This window comes from Microcebus murinus, chromosome 16, assembly GCF_040939455.1.
Source record: "Microcebus murinus isolate Inina chromosome 16, M.murinus_Inina_mat1.0, whole genome shotgun sequence".
Classification (NCBI taxonomy): domain Eukaryota; kingdom Metazoa; phylum Chordata; class Mammalia; order Primates; family Cheirogaleidae; genus Microcebus; species Microcebus murinus.
Window position 1 is genome coordinate 8,300,145 of NC_134119.1, and position 26,570 is coordinate 8,326,714.

Consider the following 26,570-nt stretch of genomic DNA (forward strand, 5'->3'; position numbering starts at 1 on the left):
TGATTTGGGAAATATATTTTAAGTGCCTTTCTTGATGTGCTTTTAAGTTTTTCAAGTTTGGATACACCGAAGGCCATTAAAAAATACTTGGCTATTTTGTTTGTAGTCACTTGCATAGATCCATTTCATGTTTGCATTCGTTTGCATTTTGGGGCAGAAATATTAGTGGATGTGATTGGTGTTTTCTATGGGTCCTCCTTGGAGCTTCCTTAAAATAGAGAAATATCACAGGCCTTTGGAATCAGAACCTTTTCTTTCTTCCTTGCAGCAGGGGGAAAAAAAAAACAGTTGGGAAATGCTTTATATGAGTTGGGCGTAGGGAGGAGGGGGAAAGGCTAGCTTCTTTTTTATTTTTTTGTCCCTACTTTAAGCCTGGTTTCATCCAAATGGATTTCTGTCAAAACCAAGTAGATTCTTGGAACCTCGGCTAAATTTAGAAATCTCAAGTTATATTAGCACAAGCCCAGCCCTATCAGGGAAAAGAAAAAAAATCACAATTAGAGGAGAGCTTTATTTAGATACTAATTTAAAAATATTTTAATCATCTTCTCGACTTTCCTCATACTTGAAGACAATCTGAAAAGGTGCTTTTTATACACAGCTACCTTCCGAGCAGTGTAAAGGTTTTTTGTTTGTAACTCCGGGTGACCCAGGAGTTCGGGCCACCGGCCCCTCCCCTCGCTTGGGCACACCTTGCAAGGGGGGGGAGGCGGCGGGGCCGAGGCCTGGGTCTGCGCCTGCGCACTACCCACGTGGCCCCCCTCCCCGAGTACCTGTCAGTGGAACCGCCGGGGCGCGAGCCCGCCACGTTAAGCCGGATGGCGGGAGGCGGGGAGCGGAGCTGGGGGCGGCGGTAAGGCGCGCGCGTGCGCGGGAACCCTCCCCCTCCCCCAGGCGAGAGCTGGGAGTGCGCGCGCCCGTCCGCTCGCTCGCGGCCCGGGGGCGGAGTCCGCGGCGGTGGGCGGGGCAGGGGCGCGCCCGCGCGGGTCACGTGGGCCCGGGGCGGGGCCGCGGGCGGGGCCGGCGGCCGGTGGAGGCCGGGGGCGGGGCCGAGGGAGGGCGCAACAGCTGCTCCCGGAGCACTTTCTGACCCAACAGTCCCCCTGCGCCGGACGCGCCGCGCCACGGCGGCTCTAGGGACCCGCCACGGCGGCGCTAGGGACCCCCCGCGCCTGCACTGTCCCCGCGCGGACGAGTAGGGGGCGCCCGCGCCTTTGCCCCCGTGCGCACCCCCGCCCCGCTCACCTTAGCCCCGCGCCCGAGGTGAGCCCGGCCCCCAAATCTCCCGGGCGGGGGTGGGACGGGGTGGGGGGGCTCCCTTTCGGGGGGGCGGTCTTCGAGGCGCGCGGCCCCGAGGCGCCCCGAGGGATGCTTCGCCCTCGCCCGGGGGCCCCGTCTGTTTCGGGGGGCCGGGTGCGGGCGCGGAGCCCGGGAGGTGTCCGCACAAAAGGCCGGGAGGATCCCCGCCGCCTCCCTCCCTCCGCCTCCCCGCCCCCTCCCCGCGCCCGCTCCCTCCTCATTCAAACCCGGCTCGCCGAGCGGTGTCAGTTCAGCCCCGGCCGCCGCCGAGCGAGGAAATGGCCGAGGAGCCGGCGCCGCAGGTAACGGGGGCGCCCCCGCCCGGCCCCCCGAGTGTCCCGGCCCTCGCCGCCTCGCCCCCGGGGACCCCCGCGTCCGCCGGCCCCGCGCCTCCGGGGCGCCCGTCCGCACCGGCCCGGAGCGGCCCCGCGGGCGCGGAGGTGCGGGGCGACCCCGGCGCGCACGGCGGTGTTCTGGCGTCACACTCGCCGCTGGAAGTGCTCCGAATGGCCCGGGCGCGGGGGCCCCCGTTTTCGCGGCCGGCGGCCGAGGCCGGCCGGAGGGGGCCGGGGGCTGCGCGGGCGGGCGGGCAGCTGCCCCGAAAAGTTGGGTCGCCCCGCGGGGCAGGTCCCCCGGGTCGCCGACCCGGCCTCGGGGGGCGGGCAGCGCGGAGGGCGCCGGCGCGGGGTCCCCCGCGGTGGCCCGGGAGGGGCCGGGGCAAGTTGGGAACAGCCAAAACAATGCGTCCGAATAGGCATCCCCCGCAAACAATGGCCGGGACCGTCCACACGGGCAGGGCGGAGGGCGCGTCTACACGGGCCGCGGGAGGGGCCGGGCCTCGCCGCGGACCCCGGGGCGCGCCCCGGTGACCCTCCCGGGCTCCCAAAAATCCGTCCCTGGGAGCCCCGAGTCGCCTGCCCATCCCCGAGCCGGCGGCGCACTGGGCTGCGTTTCCTGGATGTGTTGTGATAAGGTGTTGTTTTTTTTTTTTCCCTTACTCTCTTTAAAGATTTAAAAAGAAAACCCTCTTTCAGTGCCCTGTAAACTCTTAAAAGACTGTCTGCACAACTCTCCATTCCGGTGGGACACTCAGGGCCAGCTGGGAGCAGAAGTAGGAACTCCAGAGGGCAGGAGGGATTGAAATGTTAGCCCCAAAGTGTGTTTCTTCTTCTTCTTCTTCTTCTTCTTTTTTTTGTTTTTAAAAGGGAAGTTTCTGCCGGGAGGCGCCGAGTGGCGAAACCGCTCGGTTTCGGATGTGGAGCCCTCTTGCTCTGGACGTGCCCCCGAGTGCGGGATGCGGAGGGAGGCGCTGCTGGGGGCCCGGGGGTGGATTCGGGGCTGCCTGGGCGGGCCCTGCTCTCGGGGAGCTGGGAGGACGGCCAGGGCCAGGGTTCGAACCCACATTTTGGGATTCAGGGTTGGGGCGCCGAGCAGGGGAGGACCATTCTTGGCGGGTGGGGCGGGGTGGGGGTGGGGGTAGAGCATTGGGTGTGTGTGTGGGGGACGGTTTTCCGCAAGATTCAGTTAAGGGAGCAAGAAAAAGCCACCAGTGGCCACTTCTGGGACCCCAGTATCCTGTCCACACTGGAAGCAGCAGCAATTTTTCCCCCCTGGCTTTTTTGTTTTTGTTTTTGTTTTGTGTGTGTTTTTCCCCCCCAAGAAAAGGATAGTCATTTCAAGACTTAAGGCTTTAGTGTGTTGTTCCACTTTCAAATTCCTTGAGCCTCAATTTATCTTCCTGAATCAGCCTATAGGGCTTGAAGCTTTGGAACATTCCTAAACATGTGTTAACTGGCGGTCGCAGTGGTCCCTTGGCCAGTTTAGGGTCGTGTATTATTGACCACCGTGAGTACTACAGGGTAGCTGGTTTTCTAGATCGTTTGGAACCATTAAGCTGTATGTTTTAAGCAGCCTAGGTCTGATTTAGTTCAGGTTGATTCAATTATGTCTTCATCACTTTTGAGTTGGTTGAATGACTTGACATGAGATTAAGCTCAACAAAAGAAAAGGCGAGGTAGCAACAGCTGCCGGCCAGGCCCGGCGACTAGGTACGGGTCTTAGGAGGCCTTTTACCTTCCCTTTTGTATGTGTCAAGAAGCACATTTAAAATGTTCTTCTTCTACTGTACTTTTTCCCCCCTCAAGTGGATGGACTGCCTTGATTGATACCAAACAGGACTCAGAATGCTAAGTTTTATGATACTTTGAGAATGAGTAATAGACGGAGAGTTTCTAAAAAGTCTTTATGTGTCTATAGTAACAAGTGCAGAGTAATGGCCTCCCTGCTTTTTGTCTGAAATATATAACAGTTGAGCCACTAGTTTGTGCTTGCTTAGTTAATGTGTGCTAAGAACTTTTAAGGTGTGTCCTTAATGGTAGATAACTTTTTTTTTCCTTCTGAGAAGTCATGTTTATTTTAGATACTGTTTTGTTCAGTGTTCTGGAGACTGTTAGCAGTGTTTGGGGTTTTTTTTTTTTTTTTTTAAATCCTGATGTTTTAGAAGTTACCTCCTCCCCCCAAATTTCTGCCATCTTTAATCAGTTATATAAGTATTCAATTCAAGAGGCAGTGACTTATTTAAAAATTCAGTTGTCAATAGCTACAGGGCAGAGTTATAATTTGAATTGTTAGAATAGGATTAATAACCTGGTTATTTGGAATTTTAATTATTTGGTGTGATGAGGAAGGCTAGTTCTTTAGAATTGTGTATTTATTTGCATACAGGAGGAGGAAGTAGGGGACAAGATTATGACTTTTGGTGAAGGACACATGCTTTTCTTTAGTGTCCTACTTCTTTTCTTTTAATCCTTTTGTCTTCATAACACCTCCTAACACTTTGCAGTTTGACCTTTGCTGTTTTTTTAATAACTAGTGAGATCGAAGTTTAGTAGTTGTGTTGGGTTCATATTCCCTTTCACTTCTTACTCAAAAAAGGAACTAATACACCACTTAGAAAAAATATGTAGAAAAAGTTTTCCCCCTTTACCCTGAAGAATCTATTTGGATAACAGCTCATTTTTTTCCCCCAGGTAGTAGAGGAGGAAGGGGAGGAGGGTGAAGGTTTTGACTTTGACTGCCTTTACTTTTAAGGTGGGGGTAGATTTGCATTTTCTTTGTAATCCTCCATTTTTGGCAGGGAAACTTGAGGAGGAATAGGAGCCCCTAATCCCCTTCCAGTGGACTTATTTTAGAGGAAATCTGAAAATAAGACTTAATCATCAAGTCACTTATAAACTGATGAAATAATTAAGGAATATAATGGCCCGGCAGTGACTAAGTCTCTCTATCTCCTCATTGCAGATACATGCTAATCACTTTTTTCTCTTTTAACAACATTATGAAATGGTATGTTTTTGCCACAGCAGGGTTGCCATTTCTCAACCCCAGAGCACTCTTAATTCCGAGAAGCTTGATTAGAGCCTCAGGGGTCCCCAAAGATGCCCTGTTTTCCCACTTTATAAAATTACATTCTTTTCTTTTTCTCACAGTTGTCACAAACATGATATTGGTTGATAAGAACTTTTGAGTAGTTTTAAGGTCTCTTGAGTGCCTAAAAGATACTACTTCAAAAAAGGATCTACTTTTATCTGATTCTCTTGTGAAAGTAAATGATTGGACCTTTCTTATGTTTTATATGAGGCTTTGTTTCCATTTGCTTAAAAAAATATTCAGTTTAGATTGTTCCATCTCACGTATGCCAGTATGGCCTGTATGTTACTGATTTTGAAGTTGGGTGTATGATTTGTCTTAAATGGTTCATTGCCAGTTTCCTTTTTCAGTTTAATCCAGTAGCAGTATGTTTAATAAATGAATGGGAAAGGTGAAGCTGAAGTATGAACAATGGCTAAATGTTTTCAAGTTTCAGAATTATAAAGTAGGAATGAAAACGTGAGACACTCATATAAACGGTTGAGTATTCCAATAGAATAAAATTAAGGTAATGAGATTTTAAATTAGTGTAATTGGATATATATATATATATATATATATATATATATATATATATATATAGTAAAATAGTTTTCAAATGACAGGGGTGTTAAATAAAAACCTGGAACGTTTTTACAGAACAGCTACTGAAATGGAATTAAAGGAATCCCCATCTTATCAAATATTCTGAACAGCAAAGGATTTACTTACAGCATGTAAATGAAATTTGTAACAATGGAGGCATCCTGATCCCCACATCTCATCTCCAGATTTTTGGGGGGAGGGGTGTTAACTAGTTTAAATGGTGTGGAAGAAAGAATGTATTCCACAAAGACAGCAGGACATTTCTGAAATTGGTGGTGGGGGGGAGAGAAGCCTGGTTATTAAATATAACTTAATGGCCTCATTTTGGGGGCAGTATAGATACTTTTATGAAATGCTGATTTTTTTTTTTTTTTGGAGTAAGGTGATCTGGATTATTTTTCTCTGGCCAGTAATATAGTTAGACAAATTTGCAATGGTATGTGGGGCAAAGGTTTCTGAATTTAGACCACGAGGGCAGATAAAAATCTGACTTTAAGGAAGTGGAAGAACAGGGACCATTCTTTCCTAAAATCTGTAGCTCATGACGAGCAGACTCAATTCTTGTCCACATCTGTCTTCCAAATAAATAGGGGGGAATCCCCCATTAGCCAGCTGCCGCTGCAAATTACCCTTTTATATTTAACTTTGGGAATCTTTACATCTGAGCATTTGTTGACTGGCTGTTCTCAATATCCCCATTACTTCCTGCCCAGGATATCAGCATAACTGAGTTACTGGAAATTTGGGGCCAGTTTGGTAATTTTATGATAAAGTTGAGAAATAAAATTACTAAACCTGAAAAGACAGCTGAGTAAGTTGTTTGAGAGAATTAATTTCTTAGCCTTTGTTCTTGTAAGCTTTACCAAAGTTGTTTTTGACCTCCACATGCCTCTACTAGAGTCAGATGCTGGTTTTTTTTTTTTTTAATGGGGTTGTGGAGTGTTTTTGTATTGGTGTTCCATTAGTTCCTAGTGTGTCTGGAAACCTTTTGAATTTCAAATGTAGTTAAATGGACTGGAAATGGAAGCTCCAGTTATGTTCTTTAGTCAGTATTAGGAGAAATACTTGTTTTTACTTTTCCTACCTGTATCAAAATCGGGATAATTTAAATAATTCAGTTATGTCAGAAGTACTGTTTTCATTTCTTTTCTGATAAGTTTTTTCAGTTTAACATTCTAAATCTACTGAACAGTGATTGTATTATTAATGGAAAGGAGACTTTTCCCTTTAGTTTTGAAAGCAAACAGGTGACTTGAAAAAGCCAGACATACAACTTTAGTGTTTATTCAACAAATGGTAGGGCGGGCACTATTTAAATGTTGCTAAAGAAAGGTCTTATGCCTTAAAAGGTATTGCCCAAGATCGTATTTAACTGAAGTTAGTTAAATTAATTGAGTCTAATTCAAAAAGCTCAAAAGTGGTATAGTGAGTAGTAGTGTAATGTAATGGTCATAATTATTTGTGTGTGTGCGTACATATACATACAGTTGTTTGTGTATACATATGTGTTGTACATACACAAGTACACATGTTCAGTGTTTTCTTTGTAGAGAGTTAAGAGTATAGATAAAGATAGAACAGTTTATTTTTTAATTTGCTGAAATCTCTTTTTTTGATATAGTTAGGCTTGTCAGATCTTTTCAGAATATTTACGGTTGTACTGGTTAAGTAGTATTACTGGTGGAAACTGACAGATAGCAATGTGTAATCTTGCTTAATTAAAATAAAAAAAATTCACTTCCCTTATAACTCTTTTTCAGGTCAAGATGGAATTTTTTAAAAGCTAGTTTGCAGATTACAGTATCTGTTAATATTGAAACTAAAACTAATATGTGATACTTTAAATTCTTATTAAGATCCTTTAACTGACCTTAACTGATTTGGGATGAATCAGGCAGTTTCTAATTATGACACTCAAATATGTTAATATGATTATATTTTTATAGTACTTTGGTCTCTAATCCTGTTTAGAGCTGATCATTTATAAACAGTTTCAAGAAAATGAGATTATTTCCTATAGGATCTTCCCAAATTTTGCCTGTGAACAGTCTTTTGTCTATGAAGAATTTAGGTTGTAATGTTGATTAGAAACTTTGAATATTCTAATTGAGGTTTTTTTTGCTTAACTTTTTAGCCTCTGTCCACAGCTATATTAGGAAAATTGAGTTGACCATTTAGCTCATGGGTGTGACCTTAGTGATTTCCTTGAAATAATGTTGAAGGATTTAAAGGATTTAAAACACAAATAAACCTGTAGCTTCTCATTGTTACTGTGGGTTGCTTTGTAGAGTTTTCTCCAATCTAGTCAATAGATATAGAAAAGATCGTATGAGTAAAATATAGAGGGAAATCTTAGAGAAAAACTGTAAGCTTCCTAACCAGATCTTGGAGATAATTTTATAATTTTAAGGATACAAATGCATTGGCCAGAGAGTAGCAGTTTAAGTTGAATGTTTTAATGAACATTTATTTGGACACTTTAGTAACCTGGGAAAAAGTAGATCTGTAGGCAAGGTACTTGTATAAAAATATAATTTTTCTGTGTTTTTGACAGTTTTTGAGAGCTTTTGAATACCTTATTGCTCCGTACTATGATATATAAAATATCCCATATCAAGAATGTAAGATACCCTGTTCAGCTGAAACACAGAGTCATGTTGTCTCTAAAGGTTAACAGTTTCAGTACACCTGTATGTCAAGAAAAATATTTCCAAGTTACAGCAATTGTCAGCAAGGTGGCTGTTGCCCCTAATTTGTTATACTTAAGTGCAAATTATTGTGCTTTTCAATAAGCCATGTATAATGTGTAATATTTGCTGATTTCAAGATCTACAGGTAGTAGCAGACTTCACAGCTTTAGTCACAAATCAGTGTCTAGCTGGTGCCCTAAAGAACATCACGCTTGTATTCCAGGCATTTATAGCAATGTGGTTATCCATTGGATTTCAAAGATTAGGTTGTGCTAAAATTTTAAAAAAGTATCTAGTTAAATGATCACAATGTAAATTAAACACTAGTATCTCTCAATATAGGCTTATATTGAATAACTTCCTGACTTAGGCACTGTATGTGTAGGGCTGATGGTTAGGTTCTGTTGTTTACTTGAGTGAAGGTTTAAAAATATTTTTAAAGATTGAGAGACATTTTTGTGAAGTAACTTTCGAAAAGCTTAGTGTGTTCAGAATGCTTGCTTTCTTGAAAACTATAAAAGCGTTAGAGTATAGTGTTGGGTTACAACATCCTCCCTCTCCCCCTTCAGTGCTTTGTCAAGAAGGACGGTTTCCTTTATCAGCAGGGTGGTCACTGTTGGGTGCTGTGTGCCGTACTGAAGGCCGCAGGGTCTTGGGAAGGCCCACGTGTGTGCACATACACACGAAATCCTTATTCGACAGCGATTAGATCAGAATTTCTATTAAGTCTTTATTATCACAACCACTTTAAAGATTTTTGTTTAGCAAATTGGTTTTAAGTGATGTAAACCTGGTTTAAAGTATTACTGTTTTAGAGTTTAAGGAAGTGTTTTGTCTACATACGTTTTAGTTTCTAAGTGGAGAGAGCTGGGGGCATTTGCTATCAAAGATTTCCCCAGCACGCCCAGCATTTTTGTTTTGGTGGGTCATAAGGAGAAGTGGGTATAAATCCAAGTGATGGCGGTTTTTGCTTGTGCTGGTCAACTTTATGGTATGATTACATATGATTCTTTTTTTTTTTTTTTTTTTTTTTTTTTACATTTTATTACACTCCCGAAGTTGCAGAATGGTAATCAGATGGCAGCCATAGATAGTCATGTAGACATTTTGATGAACACTGGAGTTAATTTTAATATCTGATCACTTATGGTTAGTGACTGCGGCCAAACATGTGCATACTGATTCTTTGCCTGTACCAATTACGTGATGTTTATTCACCAGGTGTTTGTTGAAGGCCTGACCCTGTGCCAGGCACCGGGGACAGCAGTGAACTGGGTAACAGGGACTCTGTCCTTAAGATCTAAAACAGGTGGCAGAGAAAGACAGTTGCAAGCAGACACATGAACTTGGGCAGTTTTAGATCTTGACAGAAGTCGTCAGAGGCAGTCCTCGCTGAGCTGGGCATGGTGTGCACCATGGTCGTGGCGTGTGCTGGGCAGTAAGTAGTCAGGGAAGGCGCCTCTGCGGTGGGCAGTAAGGATCACCCTGGAACCAGGTAGGCTAGGGCTCAGGACAGCTGGGCACAATTAATGACTATTAGGATCTGTCCCAGAAGCTTCCCTGAAGGAAGAAGTGCCTCTGTTTTGCTGGGAGGTTCTTCCCCATTTGGCCACACAAGAAGGCCTGTTGGCCCAGGGTTCCCTTCCCTCGCTGCCAGGCCTCCCAGGCTGTTCACCCTCCCAGGCAAAACCTAAGCTCTTCTTCTCCTGAGATCATTTCCCACTGTGCCTCCCTTATCATCCTTCACTCCAGGGAAATCTCAGAAGGTCTTGTGTTACAGGGTGATATGTGGTGACTTCCTTAACCCAGATATTTGAAAATTTCAGAGATAAAAATTGGAACCAAACCATATTCCTGAGTATTTCCAGTGACTAAGTTAGGCTGTAAGTTATGCTGTTACCCTGGGGAGAGGAGGGGGGAATAATAGGCCTATACCCACATCCTATTTCTAATCAAGAGATTGAGTGTAAGGTTGGTGTCTGTCTTTTCTTTCTTTCTTTCTTTCTTTCTTTCTTTCTTTCTTTCTTTCTTTCTTTCTTTCTTTCTTTCTTTCTTTCTTTCTTTCTTTCTTTCTTTCTTTCTTTCTTTCTTTCTTTCTTTCTTTCTTTCTTTCTTTCTTTCTTTCTTTCTTTCTTTCTTTCTTTCTTTCTTTCTAGAAAAGATATCTGTAGAAAAGTAGGCTTCTCAAAAGTTTTTAAATTTCACAGATTAGTCAAATTTCTAACAACAAAAATAATGTTGAGGCCTGACATGGGGACTGACTTTGATTTTGCCAAATGAGGACATTAAAAAAAAACAAAACAAAAAACCCCCCACTATTTGCTGTACACCACTATGTCATTTTTTAGAAAAGCATATTTTAGCACCTAAAAGGAAGGACCTCAAATAAATGACAATCTTTATTTAAATTGAAATGAGTCTATGTGGCCTTATGTAGAACTCATGGAATGGTTTCTCTTTTTCTCATTTAACTTAACTGTTGGACAGTGAAAATGTGTCAGTTTCATAACTGCTTTTCTAGAGTATGTGCTGTTCATATTAAAACATTGCCTGGGACATTGGCTCTCAGTAAATACTTGTTGAATGACTGCATAGAAACCTAATTTAGCAGCCCCTTATCCAAGTATCATTTAATATTCTGATTAGCAGAGTCATCGAACATTTTTTTGAATGTGCAAATCTGTCCCCATAACCATAGAATTTTGAAATTCTCAGGACCACCCTATCGTTTAACCAGTGGTGTTAAATAGATTTGGAAAGATGAGAGGTGTGTGGTGACATCCTTACGGTTGTGACTTAGCCAGGCTAGAACACAGGTCTCTGGAGTGTTCTGTTCCGAAGCACCAGGCTGGTGACCAGCTGGTGTGCTTATTAGTTAGTAGCCTCCATTGTGATTGCCACAAAGAAAAGACTGAGAAATTGAGATTAAAAACTTCAGTAAGTTCTTTCTTCACCCTAATCTTTGATCTGCAGTCTTATTTAGAGCAGCTTAATACTAGAGATCTAATTTATTCAAAACTAAAGATAACAAGGAGTACGAGAATTTCTTTTTTGGGAATGGGAAGGAGGGAAGAGCTGTTTCCTCTGCCTTGCTCTTTAAGGAAGTGGAGAGAAGGAAAGTAAATGTTTTCTGTTGTTGTGCTTGTACATGGCCTGCAGTGGGCGTAATTTGCCTGTCTTTTTGTTTTCTTCGGTAGAATTAACTGATTTAAGTTTCAAGGTAGTTGGGACTGTTTAAAAGCAATTCTTACACTTGCCATAAAGGTAGAGGGTATTGGCTTTAGAGGTTAATTCTTCTCCAAGAATGAAATAAATTTCACTTCTAAGTTGGAGCCAGTGAGCTAAATAATCCATCTTCTACCCGGCTAGGGCCTCAGGTGAGAGGTGGATCCATTTTCTGATTGAAGACTGAGCTATGCAGGTTCTGCTGTGTTGAGGGTTTTAAATTCAGTTTATACATTCAGAGAGTGGCCTTGTGTGTGCATTTCCTTACCTGTTGTCTGGACTAGGAAGTCCTACCCAACGCTTACTGGAGGCAGAAAATTGTTGAAAACAAACTGGGATTTGGACAGTGAGTTGAGGTTTGGAATATCCAGTGAGCCGCAGCATATCAAGGTTCCCTTGGCCAAGACGGGTACCTGTCCCGAGGGGTTCCGTGTTTCCTGAATGGGGATGTTAGGAAAGGTTCCTGTTTTTGTGTGCTTATGTCGCTGAGCCCTGTATGTGCTATCTTCCCTTGTGGTTTTGGCCATTTGTGTTTGTTGTATGTAGATTTGTTTGTATATAAGCCAGTTTTAAGCACTGGCTTTAAGCACTAACATTTTACTTGAGAAAGTGGTTTCATTTTGTCGTCTCAACTTTTTTCACAGTTCTTATAGTCTTTAGGCTGGGGAGGCTGTTTAGCAGGTACACATGTACATTTTAGTGGCTTTTAAAATATAGTCAACCGAATTTAACAATTTCTGCCCTAAAACTTGACGTTTTAGATTTAAATCAGTAAAGCCTCATGTCTTAAGTTTAACTGGATGAAATTCTGATTTAGTAAGTGTACTGACTGGATAAAATACCAATGATTTAATTAACAAGCATGTTTAACAGGATGCACTGTATGTTAGTTAAAAGTGAAGCAACTGAATTGGTCGCCTTTTCGGCCTTGTGGAAAAGACCCTATGAGTCATCCGTGCCAGCCTTCTCTTTTCTCTGGGTGTAGCTAACCGTTCCTATTTTTTTTCCTCTAGGGTTTGGAAATCCCTTGTCTCCAGGTTGCTGGGATTGACTTCTTGCTCAATTGAATCACTCACTCAATGGAGACAAAGAGAACTAATGCTTTGTGCTGATTCATATTTGAATCAAAGCATCGGGGAGTCTGTATGCCTTGTTTGTGGAAAGAACCAGTGACACTATCACTGAGCTTCCTAAAACTTCTGAAGATAAGAAGTTAGAGGACTATATACTTTGTTTTGAACTTTTATAATAAATATTTGCTCTAGTTTTGAAGCCCAGGGCTGCTGGAGGTGTGAGTGACAAGTCTTACAAGTGGCCTTATTCCAACTCTGGAAATTCCCCAAGGAAACTTTGAGATTCTTGTTTTTTGTTTTTTGTTTTTTTTTTTTTTTATAAAACCTAGAGTGACAGGAACCATGCCAACCCAATCCCTCTTAGTGTACATGGATGGGCCAGAAGTGATTGGCAGTTCTCTTGGCACGCAGATGGAGATAGATGATGCCATGTCGATAAAAGGGACCACTGCTGTTCCTTTCAGAGCTACGCAAGAAAAAAATGTCATCCAGATAGAGGGATACATGCCTTTGGATTGCATGTTCTGCAGCCAGACCTTCGCGCATTCAGAAGACCTTAATAAACATGTCTTAACGCAGCATCGGCCGACCCTTTGTGAGCCAGCAGTGCTGCGGGTGGAAGCCGAGTATCTTAGTCCTCTTGATAAAAGTCAAGTGCGAACAGAGCCTCCAAAGGACAAGAACGGCAAAGAAAACGAAGAGTTTAGCTGTGAGGTATGTGGGCAGACATTTAGAGTCGCTTTTGATGTTGAGATCCACATGAAGAAGCACAAGGACTCTTTCACTTACGGGTGTAACATGTGTGGAAGACGATTCAAGGAGCCGTGGTTTCTAAAAAATCACATGCGGACACATAATGGCAAGTCGGGGGCCAGGAACAAACTGCAACAAGGCTTGGAGAGCCCAGTAACCATCAACGAGGTCGTACAGGCACATGCAGCCGAGAGCATCTCATCTCCTTACAAAATCTGCATGGTTTGTGGCTTCCTATTTCCAAATAAAGAAAGTCTCATTGGGCACAGCAAGATGCACACCAAAAAAACTGCTTCCGGGCCCAGTAGTCCACAAACAGGCTCTCAGCAAGAGGGAATGTCTCCTCCGAGGGAAGAGTTCCTGCGGTTTTTAAACCTAAGACCAAAATCTCACCCTGAAACGGCGAAGAAGCTCGTGAAATGGATACCTCAGCTCGACCCGTTCACCACCTACCAGGCCTGGCAGCTGGCCACCAAAGGAAAGGTCGCCGTCGGCCAAGAAGAAGTGAAGGAGTCGGGGCAGGAAGGAAGCACCGACAATGACGACTCGAGTTCAGAAAAAGAACTTGGAGAAATTTGGAGCGTGACTAAAAGCCATTCGGAAGGTTCTGGAAAGTCCAAAACAAATAAAAGTTGTACAGGCCTCTCACAAGATAAAGAGAAGTCCAGACACTCCAACGGTGAAGTGCCTTCTGCGGACGGGGACCCAAAGTTGCCCAGTAACAAAGAGAAGCCGACGCACTGCTCCGAGTGCGGCAAAGCGTTCAGAACCTACCACCAGCTGGTCTTGCACTCGCGGGTGCACAAGAAGGACAGACGGGCGGACGCCGAGTCGCCCACCATGTCTGTCGACGGCAGGCAGCCTGGGACGTGCTCTCCAGACCTCCCCCCCGCTCTGGATGAGAACGGAGCCGTGGATCGAGGGGAAGGTGGTTCTGAAGATGGATCTGAGGATGGGCTTCCCGAAGGGCTCCATCTGGGTAAGCTGCTCTGGGCCGTGCTGTTCCCCGTGTCCTCCCCGTGTTCGTGTCCCAGGCGGCGCCGGTGGGGAGCGGGGTTTGGAGAACCAGGTCCAGGCTCTCTGGCAGCACTCTGTGTAAGACGCTTAGCCTCTCAGGGCCTTAATTTTCTCATTTCTGTAATAACAAGGTTGTGTTAAGAGGCCCATCAAGTTTTCTTGTTCTGAAAATTCTGTGATTTTTGTATTTCGCTCACAACACACATTTTTTGTGTGTGTATCGGCCTAAAGCTCTGTTTCCCAGCTGGGACAGTTTTGCCCCCAGTTGACATCTGGCAATGTCTGGAGACGTTTTGGGTTGTCACAGCTGTGCAGTGGTGTGTGTTGTGCATGCAGCTGGCATCCAGTGGGCAGAGGCCAGGGACACTGCTACACATTCTACAAGGCCCAGGACAGCACCCTCATCAAAGGACCATCTGGCTTGGAATGCCCCTAGTATCAAGATTGCGAGATTTCACTTAAAGTTTTTCTACCATTCCTGATCTTATCTCTAAAAACAAGCTGTCTTCACATGCAATTAACTTCCCTGTCTTATCAAGGCCCAGTTCTCATACATTTATTCCAAATGAGTTTTCTAGTGATCACAAAAGGTAATGGAAATGATTGTCCCCCAGAACCAAAATGTTATTAGAGAAACCATTTGGTGCAGGCTGATACCCCATCCTTAATGTTTGGGAAGCTAGTGCCCATTAGCAAGTAACTCAGTAACCCAAACAATTTGTCCCTAAAATACAGGGAATGTGAACACATCAAAGATATTTTTAAGAAATCTCACTTGCTCAGTAGAAATTTCATGTACTGGTGGCATTTATGGAAACAAAACTGTCACTGAAGGCACGCTCATCTTATTTCCCAAGCCTCAGTGGAATTGTACAGGGCAGAGGATTCCACCTGTGTTTGGAGTTTTGCCTTCTTCACTTCAGCCAGAGCTGCTCATGTCTGTTAATATTTTGTTTGAATAAAGGATTCTGCTGCTTAAAACCATTTTTAAAAACCCCCAATGTGTAGGACATTAATCAACAAGTGAATAATGGTCACATGAATTGGTCTCAGAAACATTATTGTTTATGAAAGTGGTCTTTGGTTAAAACAAATGCCACCTTCTCATTCCTTCAGTGTAATTTTACAGTGCGTTTTAAGTTTTCTATGAACTCAGAGAACCATGATGAATTTTTCGTTGTTTTTTGAGATAAGATCTCACTCTGTTGTTCAGCCTGGAGTGTAGTGGTGCAGTCATAGCTCATTATAGTCTCGAACCCTTTGGCTCAAGGGATTCTGCCTCAGCCTCCCAAGTAACTGGGACTACAGGGAGTGTACCACCATGCCCCGATAATTTTTCAATTTTTTTTGTAGCGATAGGGTCTTGATATGTTGCCCAGGCTGGTCTTGAACTCCTGAGCTTAAGTGATCCGCCTGCCTCGACCTCCCAAAGTGCCGTGATTACAGGTGTGAGCCACCATACCTAGCCAGCCACATTATCAGTTTGACCATACAATATTTTGGACTCTTCACTTGCTTTTAAGCCATTGCCCATTTCTTTTTCAGATCATGTGATCTATGTGAGAGCAGTAGTTTTTATATCAAATATTTGGAATGTTTTGAGTTTCCTGACACATAGGAAGCCTAGCACTTAGCCTATTACAAATCTTTAGTTTTCTGAAATCTAGAAAACACATTATGATGTCTCAATGACATCATAAAAAAGGCTTTAATCACAGTGGCAAAGTGGTTTCTCCTAGTACCAGTACTGTACTAGTACAATGCCCTGAAAGCAATGAAATGGCCAATTGCTAGTAGGTGGCATGGAAAACTTGGGCTGGTTCATCAAGGTGGATAGAACACCCAGTCATGGATGGGAGCGCCACAGTTTGGCATTGGTTCTGGTTCTACCACTGCATTGTTTTGCAACTGATTATATGTTGCTTACACCCTTCTTTGCCCCGATTTCCCTGTTTGCAAAATTGGCCCATGATCCTTGTCTTCCACCTCCCAAGGATAATTTCAGCAGCCTAAGTTCATATGCCTTTAAAGAACCCTGTAAAGATAGAAGTGATGCTGAGAGAGCAGGAGCCAGGGACACATGGAAATGTCATGTCCTTTGTTCTAAAGTAAAGGCACTTTATAGCTTTCTGGATATGATGCAACATACTATAAATCCTGACACACACAGTTGGAAGTAGGAAATTGCAACAAGGTGCAAACCCAGCTAGTTGGGTGTGATTGTAAGAAAGCAAGCTGGTGGTTCTGTATTTAGGGAATTGATTTTCCTAAATGTGTATTACTGTGTGGTTTCTAGATTTATCTTACTGTACTATCATTTCGGTTTTTTTTTAAATTTATTTTTAAGATCATAAAACTAAATTTATTTTTAACAGTTTTTATGTCACCCTTTTAGATTAGGTTGTCTCCATTTTAAAGGTGACTGTACACTTTCCCTAGAGGGGAGTTTAGGGATAACAGAGATGGTACAGTCCTGTCTTTGTTACACTTGAAAGCTCACCAAGGTCTGCTTATAAGCTACTTTTTAAAATTAGTAAGTTGCAGGCAATCTAGAGTGCAGAAATATGGAAGGAGGACAGAAGAGGCCTTTCTATTGGACATAACAGTTTTGCAGGCAGAATGGCCAGTTTGATCATGCTAAACTTAGAGCTGGCCAGACCTTTGTTGTCATTTCTGTTATAATGTACACGATAGGATCTACAGCAGAGGACGTTTATTTACACTTACTTGTTTAGGTGAGGGGTATTTTAATTGCTGCACATCTGACTGTCTTTTGGAGGGCCGTGTGTGTGAGTCTAATGAATCAGGCTTTCATCAGTCTACAGTGGACTTTGTACTTGCAAGGTGCTGTCCTGATTATCCCTCGAAGATTGAGGCTGAAGGCCTAACGCGTTGCCGTTTGGGGACAGATTTTGAGTTGTCAGATGTATTTTGCCTACATGAGTGCTTGTGAGCAATACAGTCTGCTTTCCAAAACTTAGCTAAATTTTGACAAACTTTCCTATATTTGCCCAATGCCAAACTTTCATTTCTGTTGAAGATTAAGTTGTGCTTGCTACCCTCTAGTGGTAACTTGTTTAATCTTAAAATAAAAAGCTTATTTTTCGGAACTCCGGTGGTTGGGGGAATTGAGGTGGTTGGGGGAATTGACGGTTTACACTGGCTTGTTTTTCTAAATTACTTATTGTGAAGAAGGTGGCTTTTCCAGCTAGCCCGTACGTCCACCTTCAGTTGTCAGGTCCTGCTCGCTCAGAGATATGGGGAGATCAGGAAGCTGCCAGTGCGGTTTGGTCTAGTAAATGATCTTTCTTGTGATTAAGGCAAACAAAGAACTGAATCTTTAATAGTGCACTTTGCTATACCCAGAGTAAAAATATCAAAAACACAGGCATTTTATAAAACTTTAAACAGTTTCAAAGCAGCATTTGGTGTGTTTTTAGCCTTTTTGGGTCTACCCCAATCCTGGTATAAAAAAATTATTTCATGCTTTCTAAACACGCTTATATCAAGAATATTAATTCAGTATGTCTTATACATGTACTTCAGCTGTCTTATAAAATATTTTTGTTTCTGCTTTAAGATAAAAATGATGATGGAGGAAAAATAAAGCATCTCACATCCTCAAGAGAGTGTAGTTACTGTGGAAAGTTTTTCCGTTCAAATTATTACCTCAATATTCATCTCAGAACCCATACAGGTAAAGAACTTCTTCTTTTTTTTTTTAAAGTATGTATTAGTAAAAAGAATTATAATATAGTTCTCTACTTTTTTTTATTCAGATATTCTACCAGATGCTTGGAATAGTGAAGAATAAATGTGTACTGTGTTTATTGCAGCTGTTATTTTTATTCTTTTAGTATAATTGTCACTTGAGCTGTGCCTGTTTCAAAGTTAATTTCTTGTTTAGTTTGTGACTATTGTACTTGACATTCACATTTTATTAAAACTGCTCATTTTTAAATGCCATATCTTTTTCATATTTTTATGATTTAGAATGAAATGAAAATATGTTTAAGTAGTCTTTCTTTGGATTGTGAAAGCTATAGCACCATGGCATGGGAGGCTACATAGATTTGAATTTCATCTCTTGCCCTCCCCCATTAAAAAAATAAAAGAAAGTGAATTTTATCTCTTCCATGTACTAGTTACAATGTTGGGCAAGTTATTTAACCTTTTTGTGCGTTTAGTTTTTTAGCCATAAAAGTAGAATAATAATCACTTCATAGGACTGTTATGAAGATTAATAAATAAGTTAGAATTGTTGCTATTATTTTGTTTTTTCTATTGAAGATATGTATTTGTACTTTCACATATTCAGTATAATAAGGGTGTGATGAAGCGGAGAACTCATGAGAAATCCTGGATGCATGAAGATTAGTAGATTGAGAAGGGAAAAGGAAAGGAAGACTGTATTTTCTAAATAGTGGATTCTTCTTGTTTCCACAAATCTATTTTGATGCTTTTCATAAACTTCTATAATACAGTGCCATTTCTTGTTTTAGGTGAAAAACCATATAAATGTGAATTCTGTGACTATGCTGCAGCCCAGAAGACATCTCTGAGGTATCACTTGGAGAGACATCACAAGGATAAACAGATAGATGTTGCTGCTGAAGTCAAGAACGATGGTAAAAATCAGGAGACTGAAGATGTACTGTTAACCGCCGACAGTGCGCAAACCAAAAATTTGAAAAGATTGTTTGATGGTGCCAAAGATGTCAAAGGCAGTCCACCCGCAAAGCAGCTCAAGGAGATGCCTGCTGCCTTTCAGAACGTTCTGGGCAGCGCTGTCCTCTCACCAGCACACAAAGATACTCAGGATTTCAGTAAAAGTGCAGCCGACAGTGCGGACAGAGTAAACAAGAGTCCTGCCCCTGCTTACGTGGACGTGCAGAGAAAGAGACCGGCAGCTGAGCCGCAGGCGAATCACCTGGTCTGTAAAGCAGAGGAGGAGCGCGCTCCTCCTGCGGACGGCGGCGCCGCCCAGAACCGGAACGCGGACGCGGGCCCCAGAGACAAGAAAGCGGAGATGGCAGCAGATTGCAAATACAAGCCGAGCTCGGACTCTCGTGACACGCCTCTAAATCTGTCCCTCGGGGCTCTTCACAACTGCACAGGAATGTCTTTGGGTAAAAACGCGATCCCGAGCAGCACCTGTCCCTTTTGTACCTTCAAAACATTTTATCCAGAAGTTTTAATTATGCACCAGAGGCTGGAGCATAAATTCGACACGGACACTAACAACAAAAACTGTAGAAACAAGTCTTCGCTCAGAAGTCGGCGCACCGGGTGCCCGCCGGCTTTGCTGGGCAAAGACGTGGCTCCGCTGCCGGTCTTCTCCAAGCCCAAGGCCAAGGCGGCTTTCCCGGCGGCCGCGGCGGCGCAGTCCAAAGCCCAGCCCTCGGAGAAGGCCAAGCAGAGCCCGCCGGGGCCGGGCCGGGCGCCGCTGGCTTCGGGGACGGACGCCAGCACTTTAGCCCCGAGCAACCTGAAGTCGCACCACCGGGGGCCGCCACCTCAGGGCGTCGCGGTCGGGGCCGCCGCCAGGCCAACGCCGCCGCCGGAGACGACGTTTCCGAAGACCGCCGCGTCCCCCGCGCCGCCGCCTGACAAAACGAAAAGGCCTGAGGCGAAATCGAGGCCTCTGCCCCCGGCCGCCCCTTCTTCGCAGCCCGGCCTGGGCGCCAACGGCTCCGTGGACTACCCCGCCAAGCACGACGGGCCGTGGGCCCCTCCGGGGAGAGACTATTTCTGCGGGCGGGGCGCGGCGGACTTCGGGGAGCCTCCCCCCAAAAGGCCGAGGTGCAGCGCGGCCGCGCTGGACGCCGAGCAGCCCGGGCCCAACTACCGGCGGGCCTACGACCTCCCCAAATACCGCGTCGTCAGGAGCATCACGTCGCTGTTACCTCAGGAGTGTGTGTGCCCGTCGCCCGTGTTGCCCCCCAAGCCCACGCGGTTCCTGAGCTCTGGCGAGGCCGAGCCCCCGACCGCGCTGACGGCTCAGAAGCCCTACGGCGGCCCCGCGCCCCTCTATGCCTGCGGGCCGGCCGCGGGCGCCGCGCTCGCGCTCGAAGGTACCGCCCGCCCGCTTACGCCGCGCCTGTGTCTGTCTGTCTGCGTTCTCGGGAAGGTGACGCCAGCCACCCACAGGGGGCCAGAGTTCCTGGAGGATAGTACACAGAGAGAGAGAGAGAACCGGTCTCAGATACGGCAGTGGCTTGCGGTCCTCCAGAGCTTACCTCTGCAGGGCTAAACCTTTCCCGAGTATTTAGTTCCTCTTGCTAATTTGATTGTTCTCTGTTGCTGGAGTGATCACGAAGGAAAGAAATGGTTGGGAACCGCCAGGCTGATCTGATCTTTTCCTTTGGCATGCCAGGTGCCGCTCAAGGCCCTGCTCACCTCACTGCACCGTTGCCTTTTCTCCTGCCTTGCACATTTATTATATTAGGCCCAGCGCTCAGTCCTAGCCTGCTGCTGCCCTGGTTTTGCTAGCCCCACTGTGTGTAGCTTGGGATCACATGCAGCCCTGCCAGTGCCCCCCTCAGGGAGGAGTGTGAGGGGTTCACAGTAAATACCGCACGGGCCCCTCCACCTGTTGGGAGCAGAAAGTGTAAGAACTGCTGGTGAAACAGTCCTTTGGAACAGTTTTGACATTAGGACATTTAGCGCTGTACTGCCTAGTTACCGTTTGTTAAATACGGGTAGCCCTCCCCGTCTGCAGTTCCTGCATCTGTGGATTCAACCAACTGCAGGTCAAAAATGTTGAGGAATAAAGCATTAGATGGTTGTGTCTGTACTGGACACGTGCAGACATTTTTCCTTATCATTATTCCCTAAACACTACATTATAATGTACATAGCATTTATATTGTATTGGGTATCGTAAGTAGTCTAGATGTGATTTAAAGTACACAGGAGCATGTGCATAGCTTATATGCACATTGTATATCAGGGACCCGAGCGTCGTGGGTTTGGTATCCACCGGGGGCCTGGAACCCACTGCCCCATAGATACCGAGGGGCACCTGTATTAAGTGAATTTAAAGGATGACATTATTTTCCCACATATGTAAATCATTAACCTTGTAGATGACTTTGGTGTTCTCCCATAGAAACGTTTTCCTGGTGGTAGCGTTTCGTAGAGGTGCCTGGCACATACCTGTGCACATAAAAAGGTGGATCACAGTGTCCAGGTACACGTCCCTCTTGGCAGACTTGATCAAACCACAGCACCTTCTTATATCTGATATAAGCTCTGCTGGTTCGTGCTGCCCCAAAGAGAGAAAGTCGTTTTAAGCCTTTCAGTTTGTGTTAGTTTCAGATTAAGGACTGACTGTGGTGACAGTGCTGTGTGAGGATAGCGTGATGCGATTGGTCTGGTAGGGACAGCAAATTAAAAAACAATTGCTGCCACACACTCCAGTGGGTTTTATAAAAAATTGTGATGAAATAGTAATTTTTGCTGCCTTTTGATTAAAAGTACCCCCCCCCATGGTGCTTAAAATGGACAAGAATCAAGACTTTGTCTTTACTTAGGGAGAAAAGGCTCTGTGCTAGAAGTCAAGTCTTCCCTTAAATGTTTTATTTTAAAGCTCTTTTTCTACATAGTTTTTGTTCATGATGCCTATAGATTTAAAATACTTTTATGCTCCCTCCCCCTTTTTTTTGGCTTTTGATTCTTTCTAATGGTAGCCTTGGAACCCTGTTAATTTTAGCTTTAGAGACATCAACAAAATTCTGTGCTAACAAATGTTCTCATAAAAACAGTTCAGCCATAACTGTGCAAACACATGGATTTATCAGTGTTAGGGAGTTTTGAAAATATACTAACCCATGTACTTCTTACCTAATTGCTTGACTTTAAATGCCCCTGTACCCTTTTTTTTTTTCATTCAGGAAAAAGGCCTGTGTCGTATCAACACTTATCTAGCAGCATGCTGCAGAAGAGGAACTATGAAAATTTTATTGGGAATGCACATTATCGACCAAATGACAAAAAAACTTGATTTCTTATTTTTAGGGAAAAAAGGTGAGCATATGTTTTAATTAAATATAATGTATTGATTTTACTTAATTGAAAATAAACCATCTAACTTGTCTAATATAAATTACTTTTTAATTTTGATTTTTTTTAAAGCTGTTTTAAAATCTAGAGTGCTCAGGGCCATTGGATATCAGTGATGATAATAGTAAAAATATTCATAGTGACTGGAATTTACTTGGTGCTAGGCACCGAGTGAAGTGTTGCATGATCAAGATCTCATTTAATCCTTGCTACAGCAGGGGGCGTTAGGTCTGGGATCAGCAAATTAGCTTCCCACCTGTCTTTGTGAATAAAACTTTATTAGAACATGGCCACGCCCCTTTGTTACCTGTCACCTGTGGCTGCTTTTCTGCTACCACAGTAAAGTTGGGTAGCTGTGACAAACTGTATGGCCTGCAAAACTGAAAATATTTATTGTCTGGCCATATACAGAAAAAGTCTGTGACCTGGGGTTAGGAGGAAATCTGTACATTTTGTAGATGAGGAGACTGAGGCTTGGATTATGCAGCTTACTCCAAGCCCTCCTCAGTCCACGTGTGGCTGGAGCCTGGTTTTGGTCCTAGGTCTGCCCAGATTTAAAGTCTGGGCCCAGCCTTCGAGTTCAAGAGCTTGTTCAAATTTTTTGCAAGCCCTTGCCTCTTGGGGGAGGGAAACCTGGGACAGGAGCAAGTATAAAGTTTATTTCGACTTTTATGGTTCACATATCAAATGCATCTAACTATAGAGTAACCCCATAGGGCTCAAGCAGTGTCATCAGAATTGCACATGTTAGTTTATTCAGAGTTTGGGCAGAGGGTGTGATGTCTGTGTTAGGTCTCATTTCACAGTAAAGTTGAATGAAAAGGTTGGGACTCCTGGACAGATTTAGTTCTTTCTCACATAACCCTTGTCTCATGAAACTGTCACCATACACTCCTGGAGCAATGTCTTTGCTGAGTGCTTGCTAGATGTTAGGATACAGACATGAGAAGAGGGCCCTGGTGCAGGGCAGAATTTCTCTCTGTTTTCACTGGGACCACACATGAGCACAACAGTGATGTTCTCCTGGGCAGTATCAGCTTTATGCAGTTCTGAAGCCTCCTCTCTCAGGATAATAAATGCAGAATGGGAATGAGTAAAGTATATCCTGTCCTCAGTCAAAGGAATGATGTTAAATCCACTCTACATTAGAACACAAAACCCAATAATATTTGGATTATGAGCAACTGATTATTAGTAACATGTAATATACATTACAGCTGATCAATGGGAGCACATGGTAGCTGGCCTCTCTGTAAGCTCTGGGCTTCTTGGCTTGCATTTCCTTCTACCTGCAACATCCTGCCTGCACCTGCTTTACATAACAACCTCTTTGTGGTACTCAGGACTATTCTTGTCATTTCTGTAAAATCTTTGCTGGAAGTCAGGGGCTTCCTTTGTGTTCCTTCTGCATGTGGTTCATCCCGTTTCCAGTCATCTGTGTGTTCATCTTCTGCCACTAGCTAAGCTTGAGGGGACACTTGCATTCAACACCTGGCCTGTTGTCTGAAATATTGATAACCAAATAGATGTTATCTGAGCAAATTATGTGATAAATTATTTAATGCACTCTTTCTCATGAAGGGAGGTTATTATAAATCATGTTCGTTTTGTTAAATATTCCTGGGCCATTCCATATATTTTTGTTTCTTAATGTATAAACTTTGTTTCTTGTAGGTGGCAATTGCCTTTTTAGACTTCATGTAACTTTTATTACATTCTGATTATTGGTTACATCATCTCAGTTAAATCACTGCAGGCACATCTCCTTAGTACTGCAGAATATTTACTTAGTCTGCTGATAGCGTCATTGCAAAATTTGCACTCTGATGGAATCCACTGCATTTCTAGGTCCCTTCAGTTCCATTTATTATACCTTTTTTTTTTTTAATTTTCTAAACTGTATTTAGTTTTTATCTTAATCACTTTTTAATTTTTTTTCCTTAGGTCTTGATGGATGTAAGTGCATACCCTCCATGAAATTAAATTTTAGTTCATCCTTTGAGAAAGTGAATGGTGAAAGCTACTGAAATAAGCTGTGATTGTACTGTACATATAACATATAAGGAACACTACAGTTTTGTAAAGTTGTTCTGTTAACTTTTGTACCAAATAGCAATAAAACTAGTTGTTGGGCTGTATACAAGTGGGGACTAGAAATCTCTATTTTGTCCCTGAATAATATTTTTTTTAGAATTGACCAAATAAGAAGTGGAATTTTTGCATACTTGAGCGCTGCTGAAAAGAAATCATTTGGGGTAGGGCGGGGTGGGGTGGGGGAAAAGTATATAATGCTTGCACCTCAGGTAAAAATCTGTAAATATTTAAGTTGTAAACCTGCTTGTTCAAATACTATGTGTATTCCTTTTCTCATGTAGCTCATCACTTTGAGCAGTTCTGCTATTTGTGCTCTTTCATTTAAAAATGTATGTTTTTAAAAAAATTCTCAATGATTTGTATTATGTTGAATCCTCTGAAATCTATTGTTGTCTTAACGAAATTGTTAAACGGAAGTATTGACCCTCTATGAATATGTGCTGTGTGTGTTGAGGTCAGCCATTCTGAATTTGGCGCCCTTGTGTCCCAAACTTCAGCATGTCAACTGGGGAAGACACCTTCCTGGCCGCTCCAGGTTGTCCTGGAGTCACCACCCTCCTCTCCTGAGGGGTGGGGTGGCTTGTGGGGTTTCTAAGTGGGTGTCTACAGAGGAGCTTTTCCTCCATAGAGCAGCCGGATATCAAGTAAACATACCTAACTGTGTGTGGAGTTAAATTTGTTTTCTATCAAATTTAATCATCTTTGTTGGAAAATTCAGGTTTTTTGAGTGTTTTGCCTAAATTAGCACATTAAAATATAAGTGTTAAATTATATATGTGAATTCCAAATATTGGGAAGCAATTTTAAAGGAAATGAAAGGTTTTTTTGAAAATTTTAGGTTTGTATTTGGCAGTCTTGGCGTGTCTGGCATTGAGGTTGACTGTGGACATATTAAAGTTAATTATAGACACATTGATTCTGACTAAGAAACTGCTGGCTGAGCCTCCTGGGGAGAGAGAATCTGCTTCTAGACCTCAGTTGTCTTCCCATTTTGGTTGTTTTGAAGCAGCAACGTTTTTCTCAGTGCACATGCAGTTTTGGTTTTAGGAGAGCCACGAGCTGGCTTACTAGATATTTTAAACTTTTGTTCCTTTAATGTGCTGTCGCTGGCTGAGTTGATTCAGCAGTATGTGGGTTTGGCAGCCACAGAATATTTTATTAAGAAACCGTTTCAAGATAAATTTGCACTGTTAATTTTTCTGGCCCTGCTCTTCTCCACAGAGCAAGGATAAAGTCCTAAAGGAGTCCTGATTTTTTTTCCATTATGCAACATGAGGTGTCCTTGGTAGAAGTCTTAACTCCTGTGCTAAAGGGAGACCTAACTGAGATCGGTCTGCTGGCCTCGAAATGAAGTGCTTTGTATCAGGAAAGTGTACACTATTGACCTTGTTTCCTGTTCACAAGCTGAGCCATATGTACATAATCTAGATTTTGTTTTCATAGTTTTGCACTTTTATAGCCTATTTTTGAAGATTAACACATTTGCAAGATAATTGATTCAGTCTTTGCCTAATTCAATGAGTGTTACAGAGAGCTTGCTGTGACTATAAACGGAAATCTTAAAAAGGGGGTATGTGATAATAGAGGGCTGAAATTTAAACCTGTATTTAAAAAAATCACCAAATCTATTTGAAAACAAGTCAGTTTGTGTTATGCTGAAATTTTTTGGGCTTTCAGATTTCTCCTTTTCAACCACATTTCTGAATACGTAAAAATACCAATTTTTTTCACAGCCCTTTGTACTTCAAAATGTTTTTTTTTTTTTGTCCATCAGTATTAACTATTGGTATACTACTGGTTTTGTATGTTTTTTTTTCCTTTGAGACAACAGTACATATAATAGAGGTACAATTCGTTGGATTTTTGTTTATGTATTTATTTCATTCCAGTTTGATTTATTTTAATTGTTGATACTTAAGTTGTCAAATAGTAGACATTACTTGTTTATTTATGATATATTTCAGCTTAAAGTTATGTTATTATATGTGGATGTAAATATAGATTTGGTGTTTTGCAATCTTGGGTTTTGGTCATTATTGTGTTCCTGGTTTCTGATTTTGTTTTATTTAACTTTTTATAAATACAATTTTAAACATACACAATGATGGATTAGTGTAAGAAAATGAACCCCCATTCACTCATCAGAACTTTTTGCTACTCCCCATTCCCCCTCCCTGGTCCCAGATTTTAAAGAAATCTCAGGATTTAATTTCATTCCTAAAATACTTGAGTAGATATCTCTAACAGATAAGGATGTGTCGTGGCCACACCTAACTAAAGGAATGATGTCTCACGACCAACCCCGCCAGTCTACGTCTGCATTTCCTAGTCGCCTCAAATG

General features: G+C 43.2%; 1 protein-coding gene across 2 annotated transcripts; it reads left to right on the top strand.

Annotated features, from left to right (window-relative positions):
- Positions 1 to 1,088: 1,088 nt before the first annotated feature.
- Positions 1,089 to 26,246, top strand: ZNF217 (zinc finger protein 217). 2 transcript variants are annotated; one of them, XM_012752227.3, is made up of 6 exons: positions 1,089 to 1,263; positions 12,242 to 14,033; positions 17,652 to 17,768; positions 18,574 to 20,145; positions 21,967 to 22,099; positions 24,080 to 26,246. In XM_012752227.3, the coding sequence occupies exons 2-5, from the start codon at positions 12,644 to 12,646 to the stop codon at positions 22,074 to 22,076; spliced, it is 3,189 nt and encodes a 1,062-aa protein (XP_012607681.2). In that variant the 5' UTR covers positions 1,089 to 1,263; positions 12,242 to 12,643; the 3' UTR covers positions 22,077 to 22,099; positions 24,080 to 26,246. The 2 variants fall into 2 exon arrangements, with proteins under 2 accessions (XP_012607681.2, XP_012607682.2); XM_012752228.3 differs by lacking the exon at positions 1,089 to 1,263 and adding an exon at positions 1,508 to 1,601.
- Positions 26,247 to 26,570: the final 324 nt, after the last annotated feature.